General features: G+C 50.1%; 1 protein-coding gene across 1 annotated transcript; it reads left to right on the top strand.

Annotated features, from left to right (window-relative positions):
• WARS1 (tryptophanyl-tRNA synthetase 1) lies at positions 1–26,889 on the top strand (the record flags this gene model as incomplete). Its single annotated transcript, XM_079700406.1, has 11 exons — positions 1–114; positions 6,189–6,402; positions 7,394–7,502; positions 14,092–14,211; positions 14,915–15,097; positions 20,010–20,110; positions 22,035–22,147; positions 22,360–22,533; positions 24,565–24,705; positions 25,876–26,033; positions 26,868–26,889. 11 exons carry the CDS (start codon positions 1–3, stop codon positions 26,887–26,889), a joined length of 1,449 nt encoding a protein of 482 aa, XP_079556532.1.
• Between the last annotated feature and the right edge of the window lie 948 nt (positions 26,890–27,837).

Here is a 27,837-nt window from a genome sequence, read left to right as displayed (position 1 = left end):
ATGGCAGATGTGCCCAACGGTGAGCAGGGCTGTGGGTCCCCGCTGGAGCTGTTCAAGAACATTGCTGCTCAAGGGGAGCTCGTGAGGGCCCTCAAAGCCAGAAACGCGGCGAAGGTATGTCATTTAGCTGGGTCCTACACACACGCACACACGCGCGCACACACACACGCACACACACACACGTCCAAGCCATGTCTGTAGGGTCCTGTTACCAGGATTCCGTTCCCTCACCACCTGAGGTGTTTTGGCTCTCAATTTAAATGTATTTTCTCCTTCATCAGCATCGATGCGTGTAGTCTAAAGGGAAGCCGCTGGGAAACACAGCAGCCGTCCACCCCGCCTCTCTCCGTTTCCTGCTCCCAGAAACAACGATTTTCAATTCTTTTAGCTGGTTCTTTTGCTGTGTAACCCCTACATCTCTCAAAACCACACATTATATTGCTCCTGATAGATGCTCAGGTTTGGGGCTTTCACTGTGGACGACAAGGAATTGGCACTTTCATAAGCACCTCCCATCCCCCCAGCCTCCATGTAAACACCGCTGACCCACTGGGTATAGCATGAGTGCTTCTCCTTTCCTGCCCAACTTTTGTTTTCTCCAGAGTTGATAGTTGTCTTAATTGCATTTTGTTTGGCTTTTCTTTGTTTCATTTTGGGGTTTTTTGGCTGCACCTTGCAGCCATCAGGATCTCAGTTCCCCAACCAGGGACTGAACCCGGGCCACGGCAGTGAAAGCCCAGAATCCTAACCACTAGGCAACTTGGGAACTCCCCTGCTTGGCTTTTCTTTTTCTTTTTTTTTTTTAATTTGGCTGCGCCTGCCAGGTCTTAGTCACAGCACGTGGGATCTAGTTGCAGCATGCAGGATCTTTTAGTTCCTTTCAAACTAGAAATTCATGACCTTTAATTATCAGAAATTATATTATTTCTTTGATTTATCCTGGGGTTTTTTTGTTGTTGTTTTCTGTTTCTTTGTGTATTTTTTAAATTCAAAGACTGGCCCTCTGAATTTCTTATTTTTTGACTTATTTTCCTCATTTATTTTTCTTTTTGTTCTTCTTTTAGGTATGTCTCGTCAACTTCTAACCCTCCTGTTGTTTCTCACTTATTCTATCGTTTTTGACCTCCAAGAGCTCGTCTGATCTCTGAACGCGCCTTTCCTCGTGGCTCTGCTCTTATTTCATAGCTACAGTGTCCTTCTGTCTCGGAGATCTTGGTAATAGTTTTTCCAGTGTTCTCTACCCCCTTTATAAACTCGGTTTCTTCCAAGTTAGGTTTTTGTTCCTTCTGCCTTTTGTATTAGATGCCGTCATCTGGTGTTTGGTGATGCTCAGCCGTGTAGTGGCGCTTTAGGAGGAGCGCCCAGAGCTGCGAGGGGCTTGTCGTGTGGCTTTCCCTTCCCTGGACGGCAGCCACACTGCTCCCTTGCCTTGGGAAGGCTTCAGTGTCAGGGTCTTTAGAGCTCTTCTTTGAGGCTTGTAGAGAGGACTCCTCCAATCTGCTGTCCAGAGGGTACGGGTCCGGCCGCCAGCATTGTGAGCTGAGTGGGGCAGAGGGGCTGGGCTGTGTGATCCCTCGCTGAAGCCCCCGTTCTCCGTGCCCCCGCCCCCGCTGGGCAAGGCGCCTCCAGTCTGGACACTTTCTACGCTCCTTGACGAGACGCTGAACCTCTGGATGGGGGAGGGGGGATGTACCGGCGAGGGGGGAGATCTCAATACCTGCTTCTTAGACAGACTTTCAGCCAGTGCTCCTAGGTTTATAGCCCGCTTTCACCCTCACTTCTTTGAGTATGTAGGGCCGCCAATGCCCAGACCTCTCAGGGATCCCACAGCAGTGTAAGTCCAGTCTCTGCCCAGGTTCCCCGTGTTGTCTTAGCATTTGTTCTTCTCCCGTGTTCAGTCAGGTACCACTCATCCCTCCGCTTTCCAGCTTCTGAATCTTGTTGCTGTCATCCTCTTCCTGTTCCCTTGGTCCTCGTGGGTTATGCCTTTTTTAAAGACCTCTTTGCTGTTGCTGCAGTGGCTTTTAGAAGTGTAACCCATTCGGTCTGCATCTGTAACCATCACCCTAGCACTTCCTTTCACTCTCGGTCACCCAGCTTCTTCATGTCCATGACTTCCTCGTCTGTCACTTCCAATCCCTGTTGTCATCTTTGCAAAAATCTCTTCCTAGGTTCTCACCAGATGGTGTCAACCATCTCACAGTCACTCCAGTAGTTTACTTTGACTGTTTGGACCCTAAATAATCCATTACATTTTAAAAGAAAGAAACAGTGATATCCAAAAAAAGGAGTTGATTATTCACAGAAAGGGGTTTACAACACCAGGTAGGGCTCAATAGATGAGGCTAAGTTGTTTTAAAAAAAAAAAAAAGGGCTTCCCTGGTGGCGCAGTGGTTGAGAGTCTGCCTGCCAATGCAGGGGACACGGGTTCGTGCCCCGGTCTGGGAGGGTCCCACGTGCCGTGGAGCGGCTAGGCCCGTGAGCCATTGCCGCTGAGCCTGCGCGTCCGGAGCCTGTGCTCCGCAACGGGAGAGGCCACAACAGTTAGAGGCCCGTGTACCACAAAAAAAAAAAAAAAAAAAAAAATCTGAAAACCTAAAATAAATAAAGGACCGAAATGTTGATCATTTATTCTATAAACCCATTTTAGGAACCTGACAGTGATATTTTTGTCCTTTAACATTAAATTCGAATAATGTTAATAAATGCTTTTAGTTAGTAACTCTTAGTGACTCCGGTTATGTTCAGCATTTTAGCAAACAATACTTAACATGGTTGTTTTTTTTTTAACATCTTTATTGGAGTATAATTGCTTTACAATGGTGTGTTAGTTTCTGCTGTATAACAAAGTGAATCAGTTATATGTATACATATGTCCCCATATCTCCTCCCTCTTGCATCTCCCTCCCTCCCACCCTCCCTATCCCTAGGTGGTCACAAAGCACTGAGCTAATCTCCCTGTGCTAAGCAGCTGCTTCCCACTAGCTGTCTTTTTTACATTTGGTAGTGTATATATGTCCATGCCACTCTCTCACTTTGTCCCAGCTTACCCTTCCCCCTCCCCGTGTCCTCAAGTCCATTCTCTACATCTTTATTCCTCTCCTGCCCCTAGGTTCATCAGTACCTTTTTTTTAGATTCCGTACATGTCTGTTAGCATACGGTATTTGTTTTTCTCTTTCTGACTTACTTCACTCGGTATGACAGACTCTGGGTCCATCCACCTCACTACAAATAGCTCAGTTTCGTTCCTTTTTATGGCTGAGTAATATTCCATTGTATGTATGCGCCACATCTTCTCTATCCATTCATCTGTCGATGGACACTTAGGTTGCTTCCATGTCCTGCTATTGTAAATAGAGCTGCAGTGAACATTGTTAACACAGTTTAGAATAACTTTTTCGAGGGTGGTCTTTGACTAATGCATAGTCAGCTGACGCAACAAGAGAGATCAGAGGTTACATGATGAAACCAGAGTTAAATGGAGTAAATTTGTATCTGACCCTGAAACGTATTATACTAGAAGCACCTGATGTTTTGGAAATTCACTTGAAGTGAGCCACTCAGGGATCACCGGTCCAGTGAGGGTGCCGCAGGTTCTCCCTCCACTCTCTCTGCCGCCTGTCCAGGTCATGGTCCTCGGCGTTCTTTCTGCTTCGTGTACCAAGGGAATAACACCCACTGCTTTCAGAAACAGTAACTCACAAAGCTTCCCCTGGCGGGTAGGTCGGAATCTGGGGGCTCTGACGGGAGACAGTTTGAGCAGGATTCAAGAGATGACACTGGATCATAGGGGTTAAGGTAGAGAACAGAGCCGTTTTTCTTCTCCTTTTAGTTTAAGTAAACTTTTTAAACTGAAATACACCATTCGTTCAGAAAAATGTGGAGATCACAAACAGGCAGCTCACTGAATTTTCACAAAATGACCAAACCTGTGTAACCAGCATCCTCCAGATGGAGAAACGGCACAGAAGCCACCCTCGGGCTGCTTCAGGCCCTGCCTCTACCCTCCCAAGAGAGGCCTCCACCCTGCCTCCCCCACCATGGATAGTTCCTCCTGTGTTGGAACTTTATTTAATCAGGTAGTGTATATAGAGTCTTTCGTGTCTGGCTTTTTTCAGAACATCAGCTTTTTTTTTTTTTTTTTTTTTTTGCGGTACGAGGGCCTCTCACTGCTGTGGCCTCTCCCGCTGTGGAGCACAGGCTCCGGACACGCAGGCTCAGCGGCCATGGCTCACGGGCCCAGCCGCTCCGCGGCACGTGGGATCCTCCCGGACCAGGGCACGAACCTGTGTCCCCTGCATCGGCAGGCAGACTCTCAACCACTGCGCCACCAGGGAAGCCCCAGAACATCAGCTTTTAAAATCTGTTTCAGTGTCCTGGTCCATGTTAGATTGAGAACAAGAAAACGGACAAGACGAGCCTGCTTGTCTGTTTCGGTCCCATTCCAGTTAACAGGTGGTCCTTGAACTGGGACCCTGGTTAGATGTTTGACTTTCAAACAGCCACCTAGTTGGAAGCTGAGTTAGGCCACATAGAGTATGAATGTCACACAGCTGGTGATTAAAGGGTAGTGACTTCAGGGCACTTCAAAGCAAGGTAATTCTCCCATAGATAACTCGATAGATCATGCTTGCTAAGCCTTTATTCTGCTGCAGGCACAGCCCAGGCACTGCCGTAATGAGGTGAGGGAAACATGCTTGCCTGTCTAAGGTAGGCCAACATCCTGTCTCTTGCATGAGGTCTATCCATGGGGCTATTGATGCCACAACTCTGACTCGTTTAAACGACGAATTCCAGGTGGTTTCGGAGTTTGAAACACAAATCTGTGCTTGCGAAATCACCCTACAGTAACAGTCCTCTGTGGCCCGGGTGCCGTACCTGACGGAGGAGCCCTCTCTGAATGGAGTTTGGTGCCGTGATGTTTCTCCCCTGGGAAGCCCGGTTTATAGCACATTATGTATAAACTCTAAATGGAACTGTTTGTATTTCCCTTGGCAAGCAAATTGGACTGTGTCTATTCTTTGTGATCTAATCCAGCAAGGCCAATTATAGGAATAGAGCTTTAGGGCATAGCATGACTAACCTGCTTAATTAGGTTTGCTTTTTTAAATGCCAGGCTTCCAGGGGTGGCTAGTGTGGGCTCCTGGAAGAGAGGAGGTCTTTAATAGGTTTCCAGCTTACCCAAGGATCCATTTTACATTTGTTTTTCTTATGCTTATTTTAAAACACTAAATGTGCAAACACTTTGGACAGCTTGATAAGACTCCAAAATGCTGTAGTATAACTGTTTCCCAGTGAATCCCTCCTTAATTTATGACCTGAAAGTCTATATTTTTTCCTTGCCTTTATCTGTTTTCACAGTGTCTACTTGAGTTGCTGTTGCTGTCCTTGGTGGCATCGTTGTTTAAGTTTCCATAAATATTCATCTCAACCTGTGTGGATTGTAAAAACAAGTTCCAATGCAGAGCTCAGTGTGTTTGATTAGTGGAGCTTGTCCCATATGTTCGCTGGCATTGGTGGTGTTTAAGTAACATTTAGCACATTAACTCTGTCATAAACAACGGTGTAAATTGTGTCACTACACGTATCCTATAATGTTTGTGGTAGTAATCCGTAGCTCTAGACCAACAGATAAACAAAGGGGCTTCCCTGGTGTCACAGTGGTTAAGAATCCGCCTGCCAATGCAGGGGACATGGGTTCGAGCCCTGGTCTGGGAAGATCCCACATGCCGCGGAGCAACTAAGCCCATGCACCACAACTACTGAGCCCGTGTGCCACAACTCCTGAAGCCCGCATGCCTAGAGCCCGTGCTCCGCAACAAGAGAAGCCACCGCAATGAGAAGCCCGTGCTCCACAACTAGAGAAAGCCCGTGCACAGCAACAAAGACCCAACGCAGCCAAAAATAAATAAATAAAATAAATTTTTTTTTAATTATAAAATAAAATACATTCAGGCCCATGACTTGCTGTGTGTCCATGGGCAAGCTCCTTCACCTCTCTGAGTCTCACGTTCTTCAACTGGAAAAGGACAGTGACAGTGACGCCTTCCTCGTAGGGTTGTTGTAAGGCTAAAGGAAGTAATGTGTGTGAAAGCAGTTAGCACAACGCCACCACACAGCAGTAACATTCAGCAAACGTTAGCCACCGTCAATACGTTCAGGCTTCACCCTTGCTTCCTTTGTACAGGATGAAATTGATTCCGCAGTGAAGATGTTGTTATCCTTGAAAGTGAGCTACAAAGCTGCCACGGGGGAGGATTACAAGGCTGACTATCCTGCAAGGGAGCCGGCACCTGGGAGTGACAGTGGCCTGGATGCCACAGAAGCAGGCGAGGATTTTGTGGACCCGTGGACAGTACAGACAAGCAGTGCAAAAGGCATTGACTATGACAAGCTCATCGGTACGTTATGGGAAAAGCCCCAGCTTTTAGGAGTGGTTCCACTGAGTTGATTCCACTGATGTTTTCTAATTTGAATTAACCATACATCCAGTCAAGCTTCAATGCCAAGGGGAAGATAGATCCTAAAATCTTTTGTGGTGCATTATATTCCCAGAGGATTATTTTTAATTAACATAACAATATAAAATAAATCTCAAAATAATGATTTATAGTAGATAGCTTAGTAGAAGCTTTTTCCTTTTTTTGAGCAATGCAGAACTTGGGGAAGGTCCATTGAACTGGGCATCTTTGCAGTCATTTAAATTGTCTTTAACTTAGTGGGTACAAGTCACTCATAGATTACTTAAGGTTTCTCCTCCAGTGATACTGAGTGTGGAGCTAAACAGCTGGAAGTCAGCTGAAGAAAGATGACTCCTCACAGGTGGCAGGTCCTCACTGCCAAGCCCTTCACTGGAGGGCTTCCTGCTCAGGAAAATCCTTACTCTGAGATCATTGATGGCTGTCAAAAAAGAAACAGAACTAAAATGTTCTTACCTAAGTCTAAGCCATTTTCCATGATTTATGTATAGACTACCAATGAGGGAAAATTCTCTTGAAGACCACCGTTAATTCGGTTAAAGACTATTTAAATTTATGGTTGTGAGTGAATATAAATTAAATCTTAATAAGCAATAAGCAGCGGGGGCATGGGTGTGTGTGTGTGTGTGTGTGTGTGTGTGTGGTTGCCTGGAGTTGCTAGCTAAACTGCATTCTGGATCTGTTTCCTGTCAGAATCCAATCCCAGACAAAAGAGCATTTTGTTCTGTAATTTATTTTCTGTGCTGCTGGCTGTGACCTCCACTCTGGGCTGGTGGAAGGGACCAGAGCCTGAGGCCTAAAGAGGCCTGGGTCTGTTGAGACTGCGCGTAGATCCCAAGTCCTTTCCTCTTGTTTCAGCAATATCACCAAACCTCCCACCACCTAAGGTCGGCATCTCTTCTTTTTTTTCCAGTTCGGTTCGGAAGCAGTAAAATTGACAAGGAGCTGATAAACCGAATAGAGAGAGCTACAGGGCAGAGGCCGCACCGCTTCCTGCGCAGGGGCATCTTCTTCTCACACAGGTCAGGGTCTTCTCACTGCGGGACCTCCCTCCCCTCCTCTTCTTTTAATGAAGAAAACTGTCAGGATGCTGTTCCCTCAAACCTCCAGACCCTTGGGGGGAGTGGTTGCCAGTTGGCAGAGGCCAGTTCCGCCTCCCATCCTGTCAGTAACTGGCTGTGGGACGGTGCCCGTCCCTTCACCTCTGGCCCTTTGTTTATTTATCTGTAAACTGCCCACCTCACAAGGTAGAGGTCAAGTACACAGCAGATGAGATTCGTGCCAGGTTACGTGCTATCAACTATAAAATGTCACAAAACAAAAGAGATTAACGTGTCCAAGTTCAGCATTTCCCATGAGATAAGCAGGAGGCTTCCTGAAATTACATACTTCTTCCTCCTATTGTACTGGCCTACTCATAAATAATAGCCAAAGAGAAACTAATAGTATGGCTGAGTTGCTTTGCTGTGCACCTGAAACTATCACAGCATTGTTAATCGGCTATACACCAATATAAAATTAAAAGTTAAAAAAAAAATTTTTTTTAAAAAGAGAGAAACTAATAGAGCGAACTTGCACAGAATATCCCTACCTGAGATCATAAATTCCATGCAGATAACATCAGAGAACAGGCGGCTTCTGAGCGAGGTCTTGCCTCTCCCAGCCCACACATCGCCTCGGGTTGGGTTTAAGGCCATGTTCATGGAGCTTATAGTCCGAGGTAGGGTTGTTCTGTTCTGCCCGCATGTCAGGGTTACGGAGCGCGCGTGCAGGACAGAGCTCGGCAGTCTGCCGAACACTTTAAATTCTACAGGCAGAGGACTCCAAGCCCCGCTCAGCCCTCTTTCTGGGCAGAATACAACCAAAGCTTTTTCCTTAATTGAGATTTAATTCACATGACATAAAATTCACCTTCTGAAAGTACATAATTCAGTGGGTTTTTTGGTGTATTCACGAGGTTGTGCAACCATCACCACTGTCTAATTCCACAACATTTTCCTCACCCCAAAAAATAACCCTCTGCCCATTAGCAGTCGCTCCCCATTCCTCCCTCCCCACCAGCACCACTGGCAACCGCTAACCTACTTCCCGTGTCCGTGGATTTGCCTGTTCTGCACATTTCATATAAATAGAATCATACCACATGTGGCCTTTTGTGTCTGACTTCATTCACTTAGCATCATGTTTTCAAAGTTCCTCCATGATGTATCATATGTCAGTACTTCATTCCTTTTCATACCTGAAAAATACTTTATTGAATGGACGTACCCCCCCATTCAACAGTTGATGGACATTTGGGGTATTTTCACTTTTGGGTTATCAATAATGCTGCTCTGAACACTTGTATACAGGCTTTTTTAAAAAAATAAATTTATTTATTTTATTTATTTATTTTTGGCTGCGTTGGGTCTTCGTTGCTGTGTGTGGGCCTTCTCTAGTTGCGACGAGCGGGGGCTACTCTTCGTTGCGGTGGGCGGACTTCTCACTGCAGTGGCTTCTCTTGTTGTGGAGCACGGGCTCTAGGCGCTCAGGCTTCAGTAGTTGTGGCGTGCAGGCTCAGTAGTTGTGGCCCACGGGCTTAGTTGCTCCGTGGCATGTGGGATCTTCCCAGACCAGGGTTCGAACCCGTGTCCCCTGCATTGGCAGGCGGATTCTTAACCACTGCACCACCAGGGAAGCCCCAAGCCTTGCACTTCCTTTGTTAGATGTATTCCTAAGGTTTTGTTTGTTTTGATGCTGTTGAAAGCAGCGTTTTCTTCCTTTCCTTTTTGGATTGTTCGTGGCTGTTTCTGAAGGGAAAGCGCGCTCCTGTGTGTTTCCTCTAGCTCAGTGCTCACTGCAGCGCTGCTTCACTTCCGATACTGGATATGTGGGGTTTCCACACATCAGGAGGTTCTGCAGCACAAGCTGGTGTCTTACAATTTAACCCAGTTCTGACACTGTCTACCTGGAGGTAGCGTCTGATCCCACAGGTTAAGGGCTCGGTCCCACAAGACTACCCCCCACCTCCCTACTTCAGACAGGAATCGTGAGTCCAGACCATTACCCGTGCCATAAATCAGGGGGCCCCATGACTGCTTCGTGGAGTGAATTTGCCAGAGCGTCTCACATAAGTCAGGAAAACATTTTACTTACTAGATTACCATTTATTATAAAAGGGTATAATTCAAGAACAGCCAGATGGAAGAGATGCACAAGGCAAGGTGTGTGGGAGCACAGCGCTTCCATGGTGTCCCTGGGCACCTCTCTCCCCACTTCTCCATGTGTTCACCAACCCGGAAGCTCTCTGAAGCTGTCCTTTGGGTTTTTATAGAGGCTTCACTACATAGACGTGATTATTTAAATCACTGGCCACTGGTAAATAAACTCAATATCCAGCCCCTCCGCCCTCCCCAGAAAGTGGGATGAAGGCAGGGGGGACTGAAAGTTCCAATCCTCTAATCAGAGTTAGCTCCCCTGGGAACCAGCCTGCCTCCTTAGGTTATCTAGGGGCTTTGCAAAAGTCACTTAAGTAACATAAACTTTGGTGTGGTTGAAAGGAGCTTATTATATGAATAACACTCCTGTCTTTATCATTCTTTTCACTTAGGAAATTCCCACAATGGTTAAAGGAGCTCTATGCTTGAAACAGGGTAGAACAAAGACCAAATACATATTTCTTATAATCAATCACAATATTGCACTACTGTATAGAAATACCACAACTGATTTTTGTTTGTTGATCTTACATGCTGCAACTTTGCTGAATTCATTTATTAGTTCTTATTTTAAAAAAAACAAAATTCAGCCACGTACATTTGAAGATCTAATTATCTTTATTCAGTGATTCATAAATCAGGCAGCATCCCATCTAGCAACTAGAAAGGCTGCTCCAAGGGGTTTTACAAAATGGAAGGTTTTTACAGGGAGAAGGGTGGGGCAAGGGAGGAATTAGCAAAAGGAAAAAAAGGATTATTTTTAGGCCAGGACATCTTTTTGTGGAAGGGAATGGCAAGGGTTTTACCACGCAGATTGATTCTTGAGGGAGCGAAGGTGCAGGGCTGGAGACAGTTTACCTCCTAGACGCTGAGCAGAAAATTCCAGACTGGTTGATTAAGGTTACATTTCTGGGGAAGGGGGAAAGTGCAGTCAAATCAGATATTAACTCTAGGTTTAGTATCATGGGCTTTAACATGATACCATTTTGGGCCTGTGGTTTTCTTTTTAACATTCTCTTTTTTCTTTTTTTGTGGATTCTGTAGCATTTTTGTTCTATAGAATTATTTCACCTGCAAGTAAGGATAAGTTTACTTCTTCCTTTCCAACTTGGATTTCTTTTTCTTGCCTAATGGCTCTGGCTAGGAATTGTAGTCCAGTCCTTGTGAAAGTGAGCATCCTTGTCTGATTCCTGATCTTAGGGGGAAATCTTTCAGTCTTTCACCCTTGAGTAGCTGTGGGTTTTCCATAAATGCCCTTCATCATTTTAAGGAAGTTCCCTTCTATTCTGAGTTTGTTGAGTACTTTTATCATGAAAGAATGTTGGGTTTTATCAAATCCTTTTTCTTCCTCTGTTGAGATGATCAGGTGGCTTTTGTCATGTTTTCTGTTAATACCAGTGTATCAAATTGATGGATTTTTGTATGTTGAACCAAGTTTGCATTCCTGGAACAAATTCCAGTTGATTATGGTGTGTAATCCTTTTTATACGTTGCTGGATTTGGTTTGTGAGTTGCTGACGATTTTTTCATCTGTATTCATAAGGGACATTGGTCTGTAGTTTTCTTTTGATGTCTTTGCTTTGGGTATCAGAATAATACTGGCTTCATAGCATGAGTTGAGAAGTATTCCCTCTTCCATTTTTCTGGAAGTTTGTGAAGGATTGTTGTTAATTCTCTTTTGAAAATTTGAGAGAATTCACTAGTGAAGCCATCTGGCCCGAGGCTTTTCTTTGTGTGACTTTTTTTAAATTCCTAGTTCAATTTCTTTGCTTGCTATAGGTCTGTTCAGATTTTCTGTTTCTTCTTGAGTTAGTTTTGGTAAATTTGTCTATTACATCAAGGTTGTCTAACTTGCTGGCATACAGTTGTTCCTAGTATTATTCCCTTATAATCCTTTTTACTCCTATAAAGTGCTTAGTACTGTTGATTTTGGTAATTTCAGTCTTTTGTTTTTTTAGCTCAAGCTTTATCAATTTTGTTGATCTTAAATCAAAATTTTTTATCTTAGCATTTTACAGTTCTCACTGCCCTGTGACTTATTTACTTCAGTATAATAATGCTGTAGGCTCTTGGTTTAGGGAGGCGTAGGACTTGAAGCTTTGGCCATGCTCAAATTTAAGAATGCCTCTCAGATCTGTAAAGTAGGTATTTGATGAGATCTGCCACGCGCTGTCGGGCTCCCTCTGCAGCTGAGGGGTCCCTGCTGGAAGCCATCCTCACAAAGCTGAGCTCAGCATGGGAGCCTCGTCAGCACCCTGCCCTCGGGACAGCACATCGTGAGCACTCAGAGACTTCCTACAAAGCCATCTGGAGCAGCTCAACCGGGACTTCCCCAGCGGTCCAGTGGTTAGGACTACGTGCTTCCACTGCACATGACACAGGTTCAGTCCCTGGTCGGGGAACTAAGATCCCACATGCCACATGGTGCGGCAAAAAAATAAAAAGAGCAGCTCATGTGACGGCTGTACTCTTTTTCTTTTCTACAAGCCGATAAAAGTTTGATTTGGTTACTCGTGAGAACCAAAGAAGGACTCTTTCCTCCAAATCAAGTGTTTCATTCTTTCCTTATTTCAGAAGCACTGGGTGATCATTCCTTGGGGAAAAATCAAAACTATGCACAAAAACCAGAATCCCCCTAATCCTATCAGCCCAGGGATAAGCACCGTTAACCCCTGGTCTGGTAAGGAGAAGTCACTTTCAGAATACTCTTGTCTGGGTTCTCCTACCCAGACCTCTGGAAAAGGCAGCCATTCCTCTTTTATCTGGGCATACTTTGCCCAGAAACAAAGAGCATTCACACCCTGGAAGGGTGGTTTCATACCCTGCCAGATGTTGCAGTCACTGGCAGGGTTTGTTTTGTTTTGTTTTGTTTTGGGGGGTTTTTTTAACGTCTTTATTGGAGTATAATTGCTTTACAATGTGGTGTGTTAGTTTCTTCTGTATAACAAAGTGAATCAGCTATACATATACATATATCCCCATATCTCCTCCCTCTTGCATCTCCCTCCCACCCTCCCTATCCCACCCCTCTAGGTGGACACAAAGCACCAAGCTGATCTCCCTGTGCTATGCGGCTGCTTCCCACTAGCTATCTATTTTACATGTGGTAGTGTATATATGTCCATGCCACTCTCTCACTTTGTCACAGCTTACCCTTCCCCCTTCCCGTGTCCTCAAGTCCATTCTCTACGTCTGCATCTTTATTCCTGTCCTGCCCCTGGCTTCTTCAGAACCATTTTTTTTTCTTTTTAGATTCCATATATATGTGTTAGCATATGGTATTTGTTTTTCTCTGACTTACTTCACTCTGTATGACAGTCTCTAGGTCCATCCACCTCACTACAAATAACTGAATTTCGTTTTTTTATGGCTGAGTAATATTCCATTGTACATATGTGCCACATCTTCTTTATCCATTCATCTGTCGATGGACACTTAGGTTGCTTCCATGTCTTGGCTATTGTAAATAGAGCTGCAATGGACATTGTGGTACATGACTCTTTTTGAATTATGGTTTTCTCAGGGTATATGCCCCGTAGTGGGCTTGCTGGGTCATATGGTAGTTCTATTTTTCATTTTTTAAGGAACCTCCATACTGTTCTCCATAGTGGTTGTATCAATTTACATTCCCACCAACAGTGCAAGAGGGTTCCCTTTTCTCCACACCCTCTCTAGCATTTATTGTTTGTAGATTTTTTGATGACGGCCATTCTGAACCGGCAGGGGTTTTAAAAATACAGATTCCCAGACGTCACCCCAGACCCACTGGACCAGAGCCTGTGGAGGCACACCTCTGGCAGATGTTGTGTGGAAACAGCCAGCCAGGCGATTCTGATGTACCGCCAGGAGGAGGCCTCTTCGTGTGCTCTGTCAGTGGACCCCAGTCCTTGGGGAGGGTGGATGATTCCAGAATAACTCCCAGATGAAGACCTCTGGTCCCAGTGTAGCTGAGGGAGCCCAAAGCAGATCACCACCTGGGGGCATCCCTTACTTCCCTCCCTAAGTCAGGACTGTGGGAGCCCTGCGATTTCCCCCGTCTGGGCCAGCAGAGTGTTGGCGCTGCGTGGTTCTCAACAAGGACTGGGTGGTGTTGGCCTGGTGTCACTCCCAGGAAAGTGTGTGAAGCAGGCAGTATGTTGACATCGATACTTGGAGGAATTCCAAGAGAGATCCAGTGGCTGATCAACATTTAAATACATTATTCCCAGCCTGCATGTCTTACACTTTTAAAACAATCACAGGAGAACCAGTTCACAAGAAGTTTCCTGTCGTTTTTACAGCATAAGCGCCAAGGATAACAAGCCCTAGTGATTATCCGGGTTGTTTTGTCTGTTTATCGTTTCCAAATGAGCATTCACACCACGATTTTTTTCTCAGAACATCACACTATTTTCTTTTCTCCTTTTTCCTTTAGAGACATGCATCAAATTCTTGATGCCTATGAAAATAAGAAACCATTTTATCTGTATACGGGCAGGGGCCCCTCTTCTGAAGCAATGCACGTAGGTCACCTCATCCCGTTTATCTTCACAAAGTAAGTATTGTGTCGTATGACTGTTCTCACTTGTATTAGTGAATCAGAAATGTTAGTCACATTACTGATCGAGTATGGTGTATAAAATTATTTTGTTATTTTGAAATTCTTTTGAACCATGGAGAGACTAAATCAGCAGTATATCTGCCAATCATAGATAATAAATATATTATTTTGCCAAAAAAGAAAAGAAATGTTGGTCACAAACCTTGTCTAGAACTGACAAGACAGTACTAGTTCACGTCTGCTTGAACAACCAAGGTCTTGGGGAGTTGCTGCCTTTGTGGCTTCTCTTCACCCTGTTCCTGGTGTCGCTTTAGCGGGATGTGGGTGGTGGAGAGAGCACTGCTTTGGAGTCAGTGGACCTGCGTCCTCCTCTTCCCCTGTCCATGTGACCGTAGAAGAGTTACTTCTCTGGGCCTTAGTTTCCACATCTGCCAGAGGGAGTGATAATACCTACCCTCTACAGTTCTCGTAAGGCTTCAAAATAAAGTGTGCAGGGAAGCCAGCGCAGAGCTGACGTGGTAATAAACAGTGGTCGCCCTTATTAACAGGAGTCAAATTCACAGTGTGATCAGAGCGTGTGATTTTGTGGGCAGGGACGTTTTGACATACATTGTGAGCAGGAACCATGTTTTCAGAGGCACGGGGGCGTTTTTCTGCAGGGAGATGAGATGACGGCCTTCCTCCCCCCATCTCTTAGGTGGCTGCAGGACGTGTTCAACGTGCCCTTGGTCATCCAGATGACCGACGACGAGAAGTACCTGTGGAAGGACCTGACCCTGGACCAGGCCTACGGCTACGCTGTGGAGAACGCCAAGGACATCATCGCCTGCGGCTTTGACATCAAGAAGACCTTCATCTTCTCTGACCTTGACTACATGGGGTAAGGAGAGAACGCCCGGCTGCCTTTTAAATAAGTAGATGCAGATTGTAGAGAAGTCATCACGGCCACGGCTGCAGCTGAAACACTGGAAGCATCTCGAGGTCTGGAAGACGTTTTTCTTCCCTTATTAAATGTTATGGTCTAGTTTATTGGTTTATTGACAAATACGATTTCCATCCTCAGCTTGTGACAGCTGTGCATCTGTGTCGTAGTTTCTCTCCACGGATGGTCAGTTGTGCCAGTTTGGGTGTCTTTCTCTTTCTCAGTGTACCTTTTTCCCTACAGAGAAAAGACTCACTGGTGACACAGTTTCCTCACAGTCTAGTTAAACCGGACACTTAATAGTCCAAAAGATTTCCTTCTGGAAGTCCTCAAACTGTAACTTCTGCGGTTTTGAACTTCATTCCAGGCAGCTACCAAAAAGTGTGTTAGAAAAGTAAGACTCTGTCCACCGTCCCACGAAGAATGCTCTTCAGGTCACCAAGTACGGCATGAGCCCCTAGATGTGGTGCTCCCTGCGCGGCTCTGGCCATCCATGGGGGATGGTGATTGAGGGCCCAACTTGCTGGTGGACTGTGGCCCCTGTTAGGAGATTCATTAGAGGCCCACACAGGGTGTAATGGAAACACCAAAGGGCTGCATGAGCAGTAAGTGCAGAGGACCTTGCTGATTAACATTGCCCCAGAAGGGTCCCTTTTGTAACTACTGAAATCTAAGGGGTAGCTTCACAGCCATTGAGAGAAATACATGCCTTGGTATGAAATCTGACCTTTCTAGCAGCCAGTAAATGAATGAATTTTCTAATTTTACCTATTACATATTTTTAATCACTCTCTTGTGGGCACAGAGGCATTGTGGGGTCCATGAAGAAACATGACCTTCCAAGGGAGGAAAATAGACCTGGGTTCGAGTCCCAGGTCTCCTCTTTCAGGGTCTGTGAGTCAACAAGTCTGGTCCATGAAATAGGGTTAGATGAGACCTTAGCTGTCACCGTTATTATCATTTTCATGACACTTAGTTTTATTTCTCTCCCCCTATTCCTTAAAAGAACCTGATTCAACTGCTTGACCCCATAGACACACCACGGGCTCTGCTGCTCTTTTTAGGACAAGGCAGTGCTGGCATCACACAGTCACCGGCATCCTTTTGTGCAGCCTCTTCCCACCCACCGTGGCCCCTCTCGGCCTCTCGGCCCCCACCAGCCAGCGCTCTTTCTAAAAGGCGGGTGTGGCTCAGTCCCCTGCTCACAGCTTTCCTGGTTCTCCATCATCATCAGGATAAAGTTCTCGCTTTCTCCTTTGCACACCAGCCCCTTGTGATTTGGCCTGTGTTCCTCTCTGGTCACCGCGCCCTCCAGCTAGACAGAACAATTAGCTGTTCCACACCCTCGCCTTTGTCCCTGCTCTTCTCTGCCCTGACCCCGGGAATCCCAGCTCCTCGGATTCCTATGCTGTCTTCCAAACACGTGGTCAAGCACCGCCTCCTCCTGGGAGCTGTCCCTCCTGCAGCCAGATTTAGGTACCCCTCTCTGGTCTGCCTGTGCCCCGGGCCCCCCTCTGGTGCAGTGTGAGGGGTTGTCCTCTTGCACTAGACCAGTAAAGCAGCGGTCACGGGGTGCTCGCTGTGGCAGGTGCCCCCCAAGGCCCCGAGAACACAGCACTGAGCAAGACAAAGTCCCCCATTGTGGTGCTGAGATGTTGGTGGGACAGAAACAAACGCCTCTGACGAGTCCGTGAGAATGTCGGGGCGGGGGCGTGAACTTTTGAACAGTCCGCGTGAGAAGACCACCATGGCCCACCGTGCTTTCAGCTCGTTCTGAGAGAATGTGGCGTCTGTGGCGACTGGCGTCCACCCTGTCTTTCTGGTACCTGCAGCTTCAGTTCTGACGCCTTTGCTCCCTGAGAACTTCCTTCTTCTTTATGAACGTGGAGTAAAGATGAAAACCCAGATGAAGGGCCTGTCCTAGCTCTTCTTAGGTATTTTAGGTTGAACCTAAAGTTAGGAAGGACATTTAAATGTTAAAGTCTGTTTTCAAGTGTCTTTTTCCCTTTAAGAGTTTGTTCTAAACACTCAAGCACTTTGCTTTTTTTCTTGAAGATTAACTCAAAATCTAAGTCTCTGACTTCATAAAGCTCCTTCCCCAGCCAATCTTCCTTACGAACAAGAAACACAGCAAAGCGTCCTCCACCCTCTCGGGGGGCTCCATAGGGGAAGGAGCCGGTGCTGGGGCTGAGGCTTCCCGCCACCCTGTCCTCCCACACGTTTGGGCCCAGCGGGGCCTTCCTGCAGGACCCCCGAGGGGTGGAAGGACACTGCTCCGGGAATCTGAAAGCCAGTGCTCCAGACCCAGCTCTGTTCCGGGTTTGGTTCGGTTCCTGTGGGCAAGTCCTTCAGTTCTCTGAGCCCCCGTCTTCCTGTGCAGTGGGGGGTTCATACTAGTGAGGGGTGGTCTAGCCGAGGGGTTTCGAGTGCCCTGCCTGGGCTCGCGCCCTGACCGCCACCTCCTGTGTGACTCGGGCAGCGAGTGTTGGACAGGTGTTTATTGAGCATCTACTGCATGTCAGACTGATGCCGGGGGTTCAGCAGCCAAGTATCCAGCCGGTCCGTCAGGTTCTCTCTAACGGGAGTTAACAGGTAGTAAACCAGGTGAGAAGGAGTGTTGTGAGGACAAAGGAAGAGCAGAAGGACAGGATGGTTAGCTCAGTGGTTAGGATGGTTAGGACAGGATGGTTAGCTCAGTGGACGGGAGCACCTGCGCTGCCAGTTCATGAGGACTGACCACTGAATCGCTGCGTGTGGAGTGCTTCCAGCAGAGCCTGGCCCTGGTGAGCGCTCAGCGTCACTCTTGAAAATCTCATCCAACTTAGAACCCCGTCGCTCACCTGCCTGCCTGCGTGAGGAAATCCAGGCCACGTTCTCCAAGCTACGTGATTGTGAAGGGCAGGTGTTCTCGGGGGCAAACTGGTGCCCAGCCCTCGTTTACAGGATGCAGCCGGGTCTGTTCCTGGTCCCCAAGGTGAAGCCTCGGGGTGTGTCACGCCGCATCGGCACAGGGGCGAGCCCGGGGGACAGACTTCCCTGGGGGGTTGGCGGGGTGTGGCCACGCTCTCTGTGCAGCCAGAAGGCGACCCGGCCTCCAAGAACGGTCAAGGCGGTCTTCTTCAGGAGTACTGCTTCTGACACTAGGGGTGCTGTAGACTTTCCCTCCTTGTGGGGCTTGGAGGCCATCTTATGCAGCACGACCCCAGACAGAAGAGGATGGGCCTACCGGCTGATCTGCCCAGGGGACTAGCATGGACGGTCGCCTCAACCCCAGGGTGCATGGAGTTCTTGTCCATCCCCCCCTGGTGGCGGACAGGCCTGGTCCTCGCCAGGCCTAGGCAGCATGAGGCCTGCTGCTTCCCCCCAGGAGACCCCTGGCACGAGAGGGCGCTCCCGTTCCGGCAGGGTGAACGAGCGGGCATCTCTCCCGGTGGCTATCCCGCTCTGCTCTCTGGGGTGTTCAGTATACGTCGGGGGGTGTTGGGGGCGGGGACCTGTGCTGGCAGTGCTTTGCTTGCCGCCGTTGCTCCTGGCGCGCCCTCCGCAGCACTGTTCCCACCCTGGCCGGTGCCCCCACGCTGCCCTTGCTCCCTGTCTGAGTGGGACTCTGCTCAACTCAAACAGACCCTGCTGCGGTGGCCTTGGCCTTTACCAGCCTCCCTGCCTTGTGGCTGCCCTAGACCCAGGCAGCCGGCATCCCTGCACTTCTGACACTCGCCCCCTGCCTGCCCAGAGGCGTTCGGCGGCCCTCCGTCAGGGCCAGAAGCCTTAAACTCTTCAAACGCTGTGAGATGTGGTGAGAAAAGCACAGGCCTTGGGGCCAGACGAGCCTAGGTTTGGATCCCAGGTCCTAGATTCACTAGGTCTATGACCATAACCTCTCTGAGCCTCTGTGAAAGTGGAGGCGAAGCTGCCGCCTCACAGGGGAGCTGGGCAGTGGCCGGGTATCTCCCGCACTCAGCCCAGCTCCTGCCCCCGATAGTAAACGGCAGCTTTCCTGCCTTTTCCCTTTTTATCTTTCTGGTGCCTGACACACAATAGGGCCTGGAGGAGAAGCTACTGAATATGGTGTCAAAAGGTGCAGTGTAAGAAGCCCCTCTGGGTTCAGCCTAGTTCCTTCTAATAGAATGGCTGCCACAGATCCAGGCCTCGTATTCACACCCCTCACTACCCAGGAGAGTTCGCCCTGTCCAGACAGCCTGGCTGCCCCACGGTGGAGGGCACAGTGGTGGCCGGGTGCAGGGAGGACCAGCTGCACTGAGACAGACCCTCCTTCCTGGGCCCGTCAGTTGCTATCCGGACACTCCATCCAGCAACAAGTTGCAAATACCCTTGAACAATGAGGAGGTTAACCCACGTATAACTCACAGTCGGCCCTCCACAGCCTCGGTGCCCCACATCCGTGGATTCAACAAGCCAAGACCACGTAGCACTGCATTGTTAACTATTGAAAAGTACCATGTGTAAGTGGACCCGCGTTGTTCCAGGGTCAACGGTAATCTCCCACGAGAAAGCACACAGTCCGTCTCAACAGAAAAGCTGCACTGGGGCCCCCAAACTTAAAGCCCCATATGCTCAGCCAGTGACCCTGGCAGAATTTAAATATCTCATGTTAGCCGCTGCGTTAACCACTGAATCCGGTGTGTTCTTGCCTTATTTGCTTTTCAGCTTCATGTTGATTTCCTTCCACAGGTAGAGGTGTGTTCGCCTCGCCTGCCGCAGGCATCTTTGCGTACAGGGGCTGTCACAGCGCCTTCCTCCCCAGTGTGTCCCGGCCTGTGTCTGGCCTGCCATGTTGTACCATCTGCTGCTTTGCCCTCAGTGGACGCCACCCTCTGGGTCCGGGGTTTGATTCTGATTGTCTTTGCAGGATGAGCCCAGGCTTCTACAAGAACGTGGTGAAGATACAGAAGCACGTCACCTTCAACCAAGTGAAAGGCATTTTCGGCTTCACTGACAGTGACTGCATCGGTAAGGAGCCACTGATGCCCGCGGTCCCCACCCAGCTGCCCTCAGAAAGGAGCCGAGCTCAGCAGGAGGCAGGTTGACGCGCTTGGTGCCTGCCCGGGGCTGAGCTCTCTCTGAGATGGTAGCATTTGCAGTTTGTCTCTTTAAATAGGTGGGTTTTCAAGAGCTGGTGTGATGCATTTGGCCCCTTTTCTGGGCCATGTGGAGCTATCCCTCAGGACACCCTCTGTCCCTCTCCTTAGTCATCCGTTTTAAGGTTTAGAAGGAAGAGAAGGGTACGGATGGCTTCTGTTCTCTGCCTGCTCCTGGGACCCCAGTCAGCGTGGGAGGCCTTGGTGGGGGCCCAGGGGCTGCAGGAGGGCCTGCTCTATGGCCGGAATCTGCCGTCTTTGTCTCCCTGGACCTCAGCTTCCCCACCTGCAAAAGGAGGGTCCTGACCGGAGGCCCTAGGAAGCCCACCCTGCCTGCCCTCCCTCGCTCTCCTTCCAGGCTTGTCCCCAGCGGATAGGCCCCCTTTACCCACGTTTACGCCCCTTTCCCTCTATCTCCCTCCATGCCCCTTTCAGATGCATTGGCTTTCTCTCCTTTGAGACCCTTAGCTCCTTGAGCAGAGAATCAATCCTGAGACTAGTGGCTGGGTCTCCAGACCCCCTCCCCTTTATTTTGGGTGCACGGCCCCAGGCCTAGCAGCTGCCAACCTGGGTAGCTCCCAGGATGTGCCTGCAGGCGCTCTGCCGGGTGTGCCTGCTGGGAGGGAGCACATTCCAGAGCCCACTGTAAGGGGAGGGCCTGTAAGGAAGAGTGCAGAGAGAAATGCGCAGAGGCCTTATTGGGAGGCTTTTCACATCAGCAGAACCCTTTGATGTTTAGGTCAGATCCATTCCTGACAACTGGGGCATAAACCCTGTGCTTTTGAAAGGGCTTTTTAACCCCGGGAATCCTGGCATCGAGTGGAGCGGCGTCTCCCTGAAGGCTGCCCAAGCGAGCAGGGAGAAGCAGGCGTGACAAGGAGCTGCATCCACTTTGCTGCCAGGAGACCTGGGCTCGGACCCTGGCTCAGCCACTTACTGACTGCGCACTAGTTTCGGGAAACCACACAGGCAGTCTGAGCCTGGTGTCCGCGTGCACAAAATGGGGACGACAGTGACACCTTCTCCATAGAGTCGTGGGGCGTAGACAAGCCCAGGGAAGGCCCTGAGCTGGAGCCGGGGATGCTCAGTGCTGTAAACGGGGTGCTGGTGCCAATGGCAGCTGCCACATGGACACCCAGAGGCAGAAAGGAACCCAGAAATGAGGTGTGTCTCCGCAGAGGGGAGAAAACAGCTGCCGGGAAAGAGCATCACAGAGACAGCATTTCAGGGCTGGAGCCACGTGGGCTATCTGGGAAATGCCTGAGCAGCGCAGAGGGATAGACTGGCCCAGCTCCACTTATCAAGGGTCACACCAAGATCCATGCCCTTTGACCCCAGAGTTCCGCTTCTGCAGGTCTAAGCAAATAGCAGTAGCAGTGTTAACAACAGCAGCATCCAAAATATTGAGAACAGTTTTATGTACCAAGATGTCATCATTTATAATAATTAAAGCTGAGGAACAACCCAGACGCCCAGTGGGTACAGAATGGCTGACTCTCTAGGGTACCTGTATGGGATAGAGTGTGGGTAAATGTTACAAAACGGAACCTGTAAAGAACAGACCAGAGGAGAATCACAACTGAAACGCAGAGTGTGAAAGGGAGAGAAAATGGGTGAAAAGAGACACAAACTGGGACTATAGGGGTTTTTTTCTTCCTTCTACTCTTCTGTAGTTGTCAGGTTTTCTTTAATGACTGTTACCTTTCCAGTGGGGAAAAAGCGGATTTTTGTTCCCCCTTTTGCAGCTCCAGCAGGAAGCGGTCTCGGGTATAAAGATGTTTTTTCCTCCTTTCCAGGGAAGATCAGTTTTCCTGCCATCCAGGCCGCTCCCTCCTTCAGCAACTCGTTCCCCCAGATCTTCCGAGACCGGACAGATGTCCAGTGCCTCATCCCGTGTGCCATCGACCAGGTCAGGAGGCAGGGCCAGGGTTGTGTCATCCTGGGTGTTGCAGGAGGTTCTTGGCCCTCTTCGGTGGGAAGGGAGGGTCTAAAAGGTGTTGCGGGGCGGAGCTGATTCTTTGAACTCACCGGAAGCTCGGGGGTTGCTGTGAGGCCCGCTCCGGGGTTGCTCGTGGGCTAGCAGCTGGCCCACTTCTCCCACTGTCCCCTCCCTCCCCACAGGACCCATACTTCAGGATGACCAGAGACGTGGCCCCCAGGATTGGCTACCCTAAGCCAGCCCTGCTGCACTCGACCTTCTTCCCCGCCCTGCAGGGGGCGCAGACCAAGATGAGCGCCAGCGACCCCAACTCCTCCATCTTCCTCACGGACACAGCCAAGCAGATCAAGACCAAGGTGAGCGCTGCCTGGGGCGCGGGCAGCCTCTGCGCAGGGCCACCCCACGGGGAGACGCACACGCGTGGTGCTGCTCTGTCCTTTGGCCTCCGCTGCCACGGGGGCCCTGAATGCCAGGGTCCAGGCAGCCTGTCCCCGTTCCCAGATAACAGGAGGATTTTCTTATTTGTGTCTTTTCACGTGGGCAAGACTTTGGAATTTTTTTCTTTTTTTTTCTTCTCTGATTCCCTCACCAACACTGTTCGGGAAGCAAAATCACGGCAATTTTCTTTAGTTACAGTTAAACAATAGAAAAAATGTAGTGTATTTCTGGGCATCAGCCGTATTCCAGGAGCTGGGCCAGGTGCTTTCTTTACGTTTCTCGGTTTTAATTCTCACTGGGAGATAGTGGTGTGTTCCCTTTAAAGACAAGAAGGACGAGGCCCAGAGCGGATGGCCAGCTTGACCAGGTTTCCACTGGAAACCAGGAGATGCCCTCCCGGCCCACGAGCTGCCGTTACCAAGCTGGCTGCCGGGGTCATGAGCACCCTGTGGGGCAGGACAGGGTCAGGCCAGGCCCTTGTTCCCAATCCCCAAGCCCACCTTCAACTCCAGAAGCAGAATCTCCATGCCAGCCAGGAGAGGGGGCATCCGCTCCAGGCCCCTCCCACGGATAACAACAGCAGAGTGCTGGGGACATGGCAGCTTGGCTGCGTGATCACCTGCCATGTGCTCACCTGTGCGAGCTCACTGAGTCCTGACAGCCACCCTGGGGTCTGCGTCCATTCCGTAAGCAAGGAAGTAGGGCTCAGAGGGGTCCGGCAGCTTCCCTACGTTCACACAGCTGGGAAGCAGTGGGGCAGGGCCATAACCCGGGTCCCGCACGGCTTGGGCCCTCGGGTGGCCTGGAGGCAGGAGCCCTGGGTCGTCTGGGCCCCGCCACTTACCTGCCATTGGTGAGTGACCATGGCTGTCCAGGTGTCACTGTCAAGTGGGAGCAGCTGTACAGAACTGCAGACTAGGTGCAGGGCTTCCATGAGATCACACATAAAAGTGGTTGCACACTGTAGAGTGCCACCCAAATTTAAGATTTCAGTTCAAACGTGGATCGCTGGACCGCTCCTTTGTCATGCGGGCCAAAACGTGCCTCCCGCCTCCCTGGGACGTCACGCCCGGGGAGAGGTCGGAGCTTCCGCTGTCCCTCAGAGCCGCTGGCTCTCCCACCAGAAAGTCCAGCTTTCTCTGGCCTCACTCGTGGCCGCCAGCCTCTGCCCCCGATGTTAGTCTGCGATTCTGGATGATCCCGTTAGGAATCTGCCCCGGAGCCCTGCTGGGAGGCTTACCAAACGTCTCCACTGAGACTGTCGACGCACCCTTTTCCGGAAGAAAATGAGGGTGATGTTTGGACGTGATAGGTTTCTCAAATAGTCGTTGAAAGAACGTTGAAGGAACTTTGTCTTCCCTTTTTGGCTTTTCTTCTCTTACCTCTTGACCCTGATTTCTCTAAGATTATCTTCAATCCTACAAACCATTTTGTTAGTTTCTGAGTCTTTCTTTCTTCAGCTTCTCGAACTGCCTGTCTTTAGCGGGGGCACCGCCTGCAGGCCCTGTCCACCTCGGCGCTCCTCACGGGTTCTGCCCTCCCGGGAGCCCTGTCCTGTGCCTCGCGTCCTCCCGTCCACGGTGGGGGGCGGGGGGGTGCTGTGCTCTCCTGTCCGCCGCCCAGAGCACGCCCTTCCCTGGTCGTCCCTTTTGCTCTGAAGTTGGCTCATATCTGTCCTCTTACTGAACCCGAGGACACTTTAGGACATTTTCCCCAAATTTCAGCACAGGTGGTGCTTTGGCTTTCCCGATTCTATTCCGTGTCTCTGGGGAGTGGGGTGGTCAGAGCTCATCCGCCCTCCAGTCCCCCCTTCTCTGCAGTGAACCCCACGGTGGCCTGTCCCGGGCTCGGTGGGAAGGAGCAGTCCGAGGGCTCCCCGCACTGCTTGGACCGGCTTCCACGTGCAAGGCGGCGGCCCGACGAGCACGTGTGTCCTCTCACTGGCGCAGGTCAACAAGCACGCGTTCTCCGGAGGCAGAGACACCATCGAGGAGCACCGGAAGTTTGGGGGCAACTGCGACGTGGACGTGTCCTTCATGTACCTGACCTTCTTCCTGGAGGATGACGACAGGCTGGAGCAGATCAGGAAGGTGAGGCAGGGGCCCAGTGCCCACACGGGACCTGGAAGGCCTGGCAGCCACGCTGGGGGCAGCCAGCGTCCCTGGTGCCTGAGGGGCAGGCGCTCAGCTGAGACCAGACTAGAGTTGAGTAGGTCGGTCGTGTTCTGACCACGTGCCCAGAAACCTCATGAACAGATAGTTCCCAAAAGAGAAAATACAAACCGCTAGCGAATAGCCCCACAGAAAGGTTTAATCCCACTAGTCATCGAGAAATAGAAGTTAAATCAAGACGCCTTCAATGTTGAAACAATTCCACTACCGATTTAGCGGGTTTGTGCCGTATTTGCACTGATTGTGATCCAGACGCTTTGGGGCTCACCCGGGTGAGTCGAGTGTTCCCAGCATGCCTCTCAGCGGGCCAGAGAGCCCAGAGAGTGTTCCTAGCCCCTGCTTCGGGTTTTCCAATTCTTGGCATCTTTTCCAAGAAACTAATCCTGAATGAGAAAGAGCTCTCTATGCAAAGACGGTAAAAATGATAGTAGCAAAAAGTTCAGAAGAGACTCCGTACAACAGAGGAAACCTTAACTGAGAATTGTCAGGAGGGGTTATTATGCAGGTGTGAGGTTTACGATCACACAGGAGAGTACGCCAGTGACAGTGATAAAAGGACACCAAGTTGGACGTGCAGTGAGATCCACTACGTTTAAATACAATGCACCAGAAAAAAGCTAAAAGACAACATGCCAGGATATTAGCAGTGGCCCTCAGCCTCTGGGCACTGGCTTTGCAGGGGATTTTTTTTCTTTATTTTGCTGCTGCTTTGTGGTTTGGGTACCTCATTAAGTTCGTTCAGTAAGTACATGTTACCATCACAATCAGAAAATGAAAAAAGATTTGGCAGAGATTTTAGAGAAGCCAGTAAGGCTGAAGGGGGCGGCCACGGGTTCAGGGCTTGGAGTCCCCCGACCCCGCAGGAGGGTGGGCGAGGTGGGGTGGCGGGCCCCGTTGTTTCCCTCGCTGTGCCAGCCTGAGTCACGGCTGCTCACCAGGGCCCAGAGTCATTTTAAGAAAGGCATGGTTTAAGGTTCTCATTTTTCTATGCCGCCCGTGTGCCAGGCTCTGCATGGGTGGTGCCCGGGCAAGGGTGGTACCCAGGGCGTGCGCAGCCGTTTCTCACATGGCCTGTCTCCTCCCGGGCAGGATTATACCAGCGGGGCCATGCTCACCGGCGAGCTCAAGAAGGAGCTCATAGAAGTCCTGCAGCCCTTGATCGCTGAGCACCAGGCCCGGCGCAAGGAGGTCACAGACGAGATAGTGAAAGAGTTCATGACTCCCCGGAAGCTGTCCTACGACTTTGAGTAACACTCACTTTCTATACACTTACTAAGAGATGTAATTTACCAAGAATCCCAGCCCAGTCGAATCACCACTTCCCTTAGGCTGTGTCACATGGTAATTACTGGCCTGGTGCCTATGAGCCCTCTGTGTGTATCAGTGCTGTTCCTTCTGCTGAATGTCATTCCCTGTCTCCTGTGAGCATAACCCTGTGGGGTGATTGGGTGCCGGGTAACACTGAGTGGTCACACAGACAAGTCCAGCTGGAGTCTCTCCCACAGAGCAGCCCCAAGGATGTGCAGCCTTGGGCTGGATGTCCACTGGCCAGCCTGTTCTGGTCCACAGGACAGCTCCTGTTTGAAAGCATCCTGCATCCAAACATACTCTTAAACGTGCTCTATCAAAGAATATGTAGTCTGTGTATGCATACCTGGAATCAAGATGTTATTACCATAAAACCAAAAAGAAGTGCTTCGAAAAGTTGATGTGGGGAAGCTTAATGGGCACAAGAGGCATTTCAGCACATGCCCCCCAAAATAAAAAAGAAGTGCTGGCCAAGAGCTTTGCTAAACATTTAACCAAGAGATCTCTCAGCTTGAAAGCTGCCTTGAACGTTTCTGAATATTGGCCAGAGTGGGCCAGTTTTTACTAAATTGAGTCTTTTGTGGGTGAAACTTCCCAGTTTACGTACTAAAGTCCAGACCATGCATGTACTGTACTCCAGAAATCATGCTGTTTTCCCTGAGCCTACTAATATTTTGTTTGCACCAAGTAATCCGAGACAGTCCATCCTGAGAACTGATGGCTGCTTTACTCTGATTGTGCCAGACGCTGAGGGGAGTCTGTTGCCTTTGCAGGTGCTTTTGTTTTGACACTTGACTGGCGTGGAAGTCTGTCTGCACAGAGCAGTGCCCTGCCTGTGCCCCAGACGGGTGGGCAAAGCTAGGCAGCATGCAGCAGCCCTCGAGGCCCTCGGCTGTGTGTCCATGGGAGGCCCGTTTAACCGAGCGCCCTGTGTAGTTTCGGAAAAGCAATGGCCTGTCTCAGGGAAGCCCTGGGTCCAAGAGCCTGCCCTGGCTGGAGGTGCAGGGTCCACTCCTGGGTGCCCCGCTCTGGTCTCACTCGTGACAGATAAACTCCCTTTGGTCCCGCCTGTGTCACTGTGCTCCGTCTGGGGTTTGAGGGGTGAGCAGAGGCCTCACTCCAGCCCAGGGCCGTGCCGCGCCTGACCCTCCGCAGATGCCCTTGCTCCTGCATGGGTCATACCGGGATGCGTGTGGGATGGAAGCGCGGTCCCGGGAGCCCCACGGTGTGGAGGTGCAGGCTTCAGGAATCGGCTGAAAGCGGCCCCTTCCTGGCGCTCAGCGGTCTCCCCGTGCTGGTTTCCACCCTCCCTGGAGGTTCCCAGCAGCTGCTGGAGAATGCAAGCAGATGTCCTTGTTTCGCGGACAGCACGGGGCCGTCAGAGCGGCGCCATGTAGCGACAGGGCCCAGGCCAGGGGCCCAGCCGGAATGGAGCCCTGGGCTCGCGCTGCCTGCCCACGCTGTACTGCACGTGGGCAAACTGAGGCTCAGGAGAGGAATGTGACTTGTCCGAGGCCACACAGTGAGTTGTGACCACACGTGCCCATCCCGTCTCGTGTGCTGTCTCCTCGCACAGGCTGTTTTACACGTGGGGGCCCTGAGGTTTCCACCTGGGTGGCCAGGTGCCGTGTGTGGCACAAGCTCATCCCATCTCCTCTCCGGGCCTCAGCTCCCGCTGGACCGGATGTGGCCCGTGGAGGTGAGCCCAGAGGATGGCGAGGTTGTGTGGCCTGGGCAGCTGAG

Source organism: Hyperoodon ampullatus (assembly GCF_949752795.1).
Source record: "Hyperoodon ampullatus genome assembly, chromosome: 3".
In the NCBI taxonomy this organism is placed as follows: Eukaryota; Metazoa; Chordata; class Mammalia; order Artiodactyla; family Ziphiidae; genus Hyperoodon; species Hyperoodon ampullatus.
This window is presented reverse-complemented; position numbering and strand designations above follow the sequence as displayed.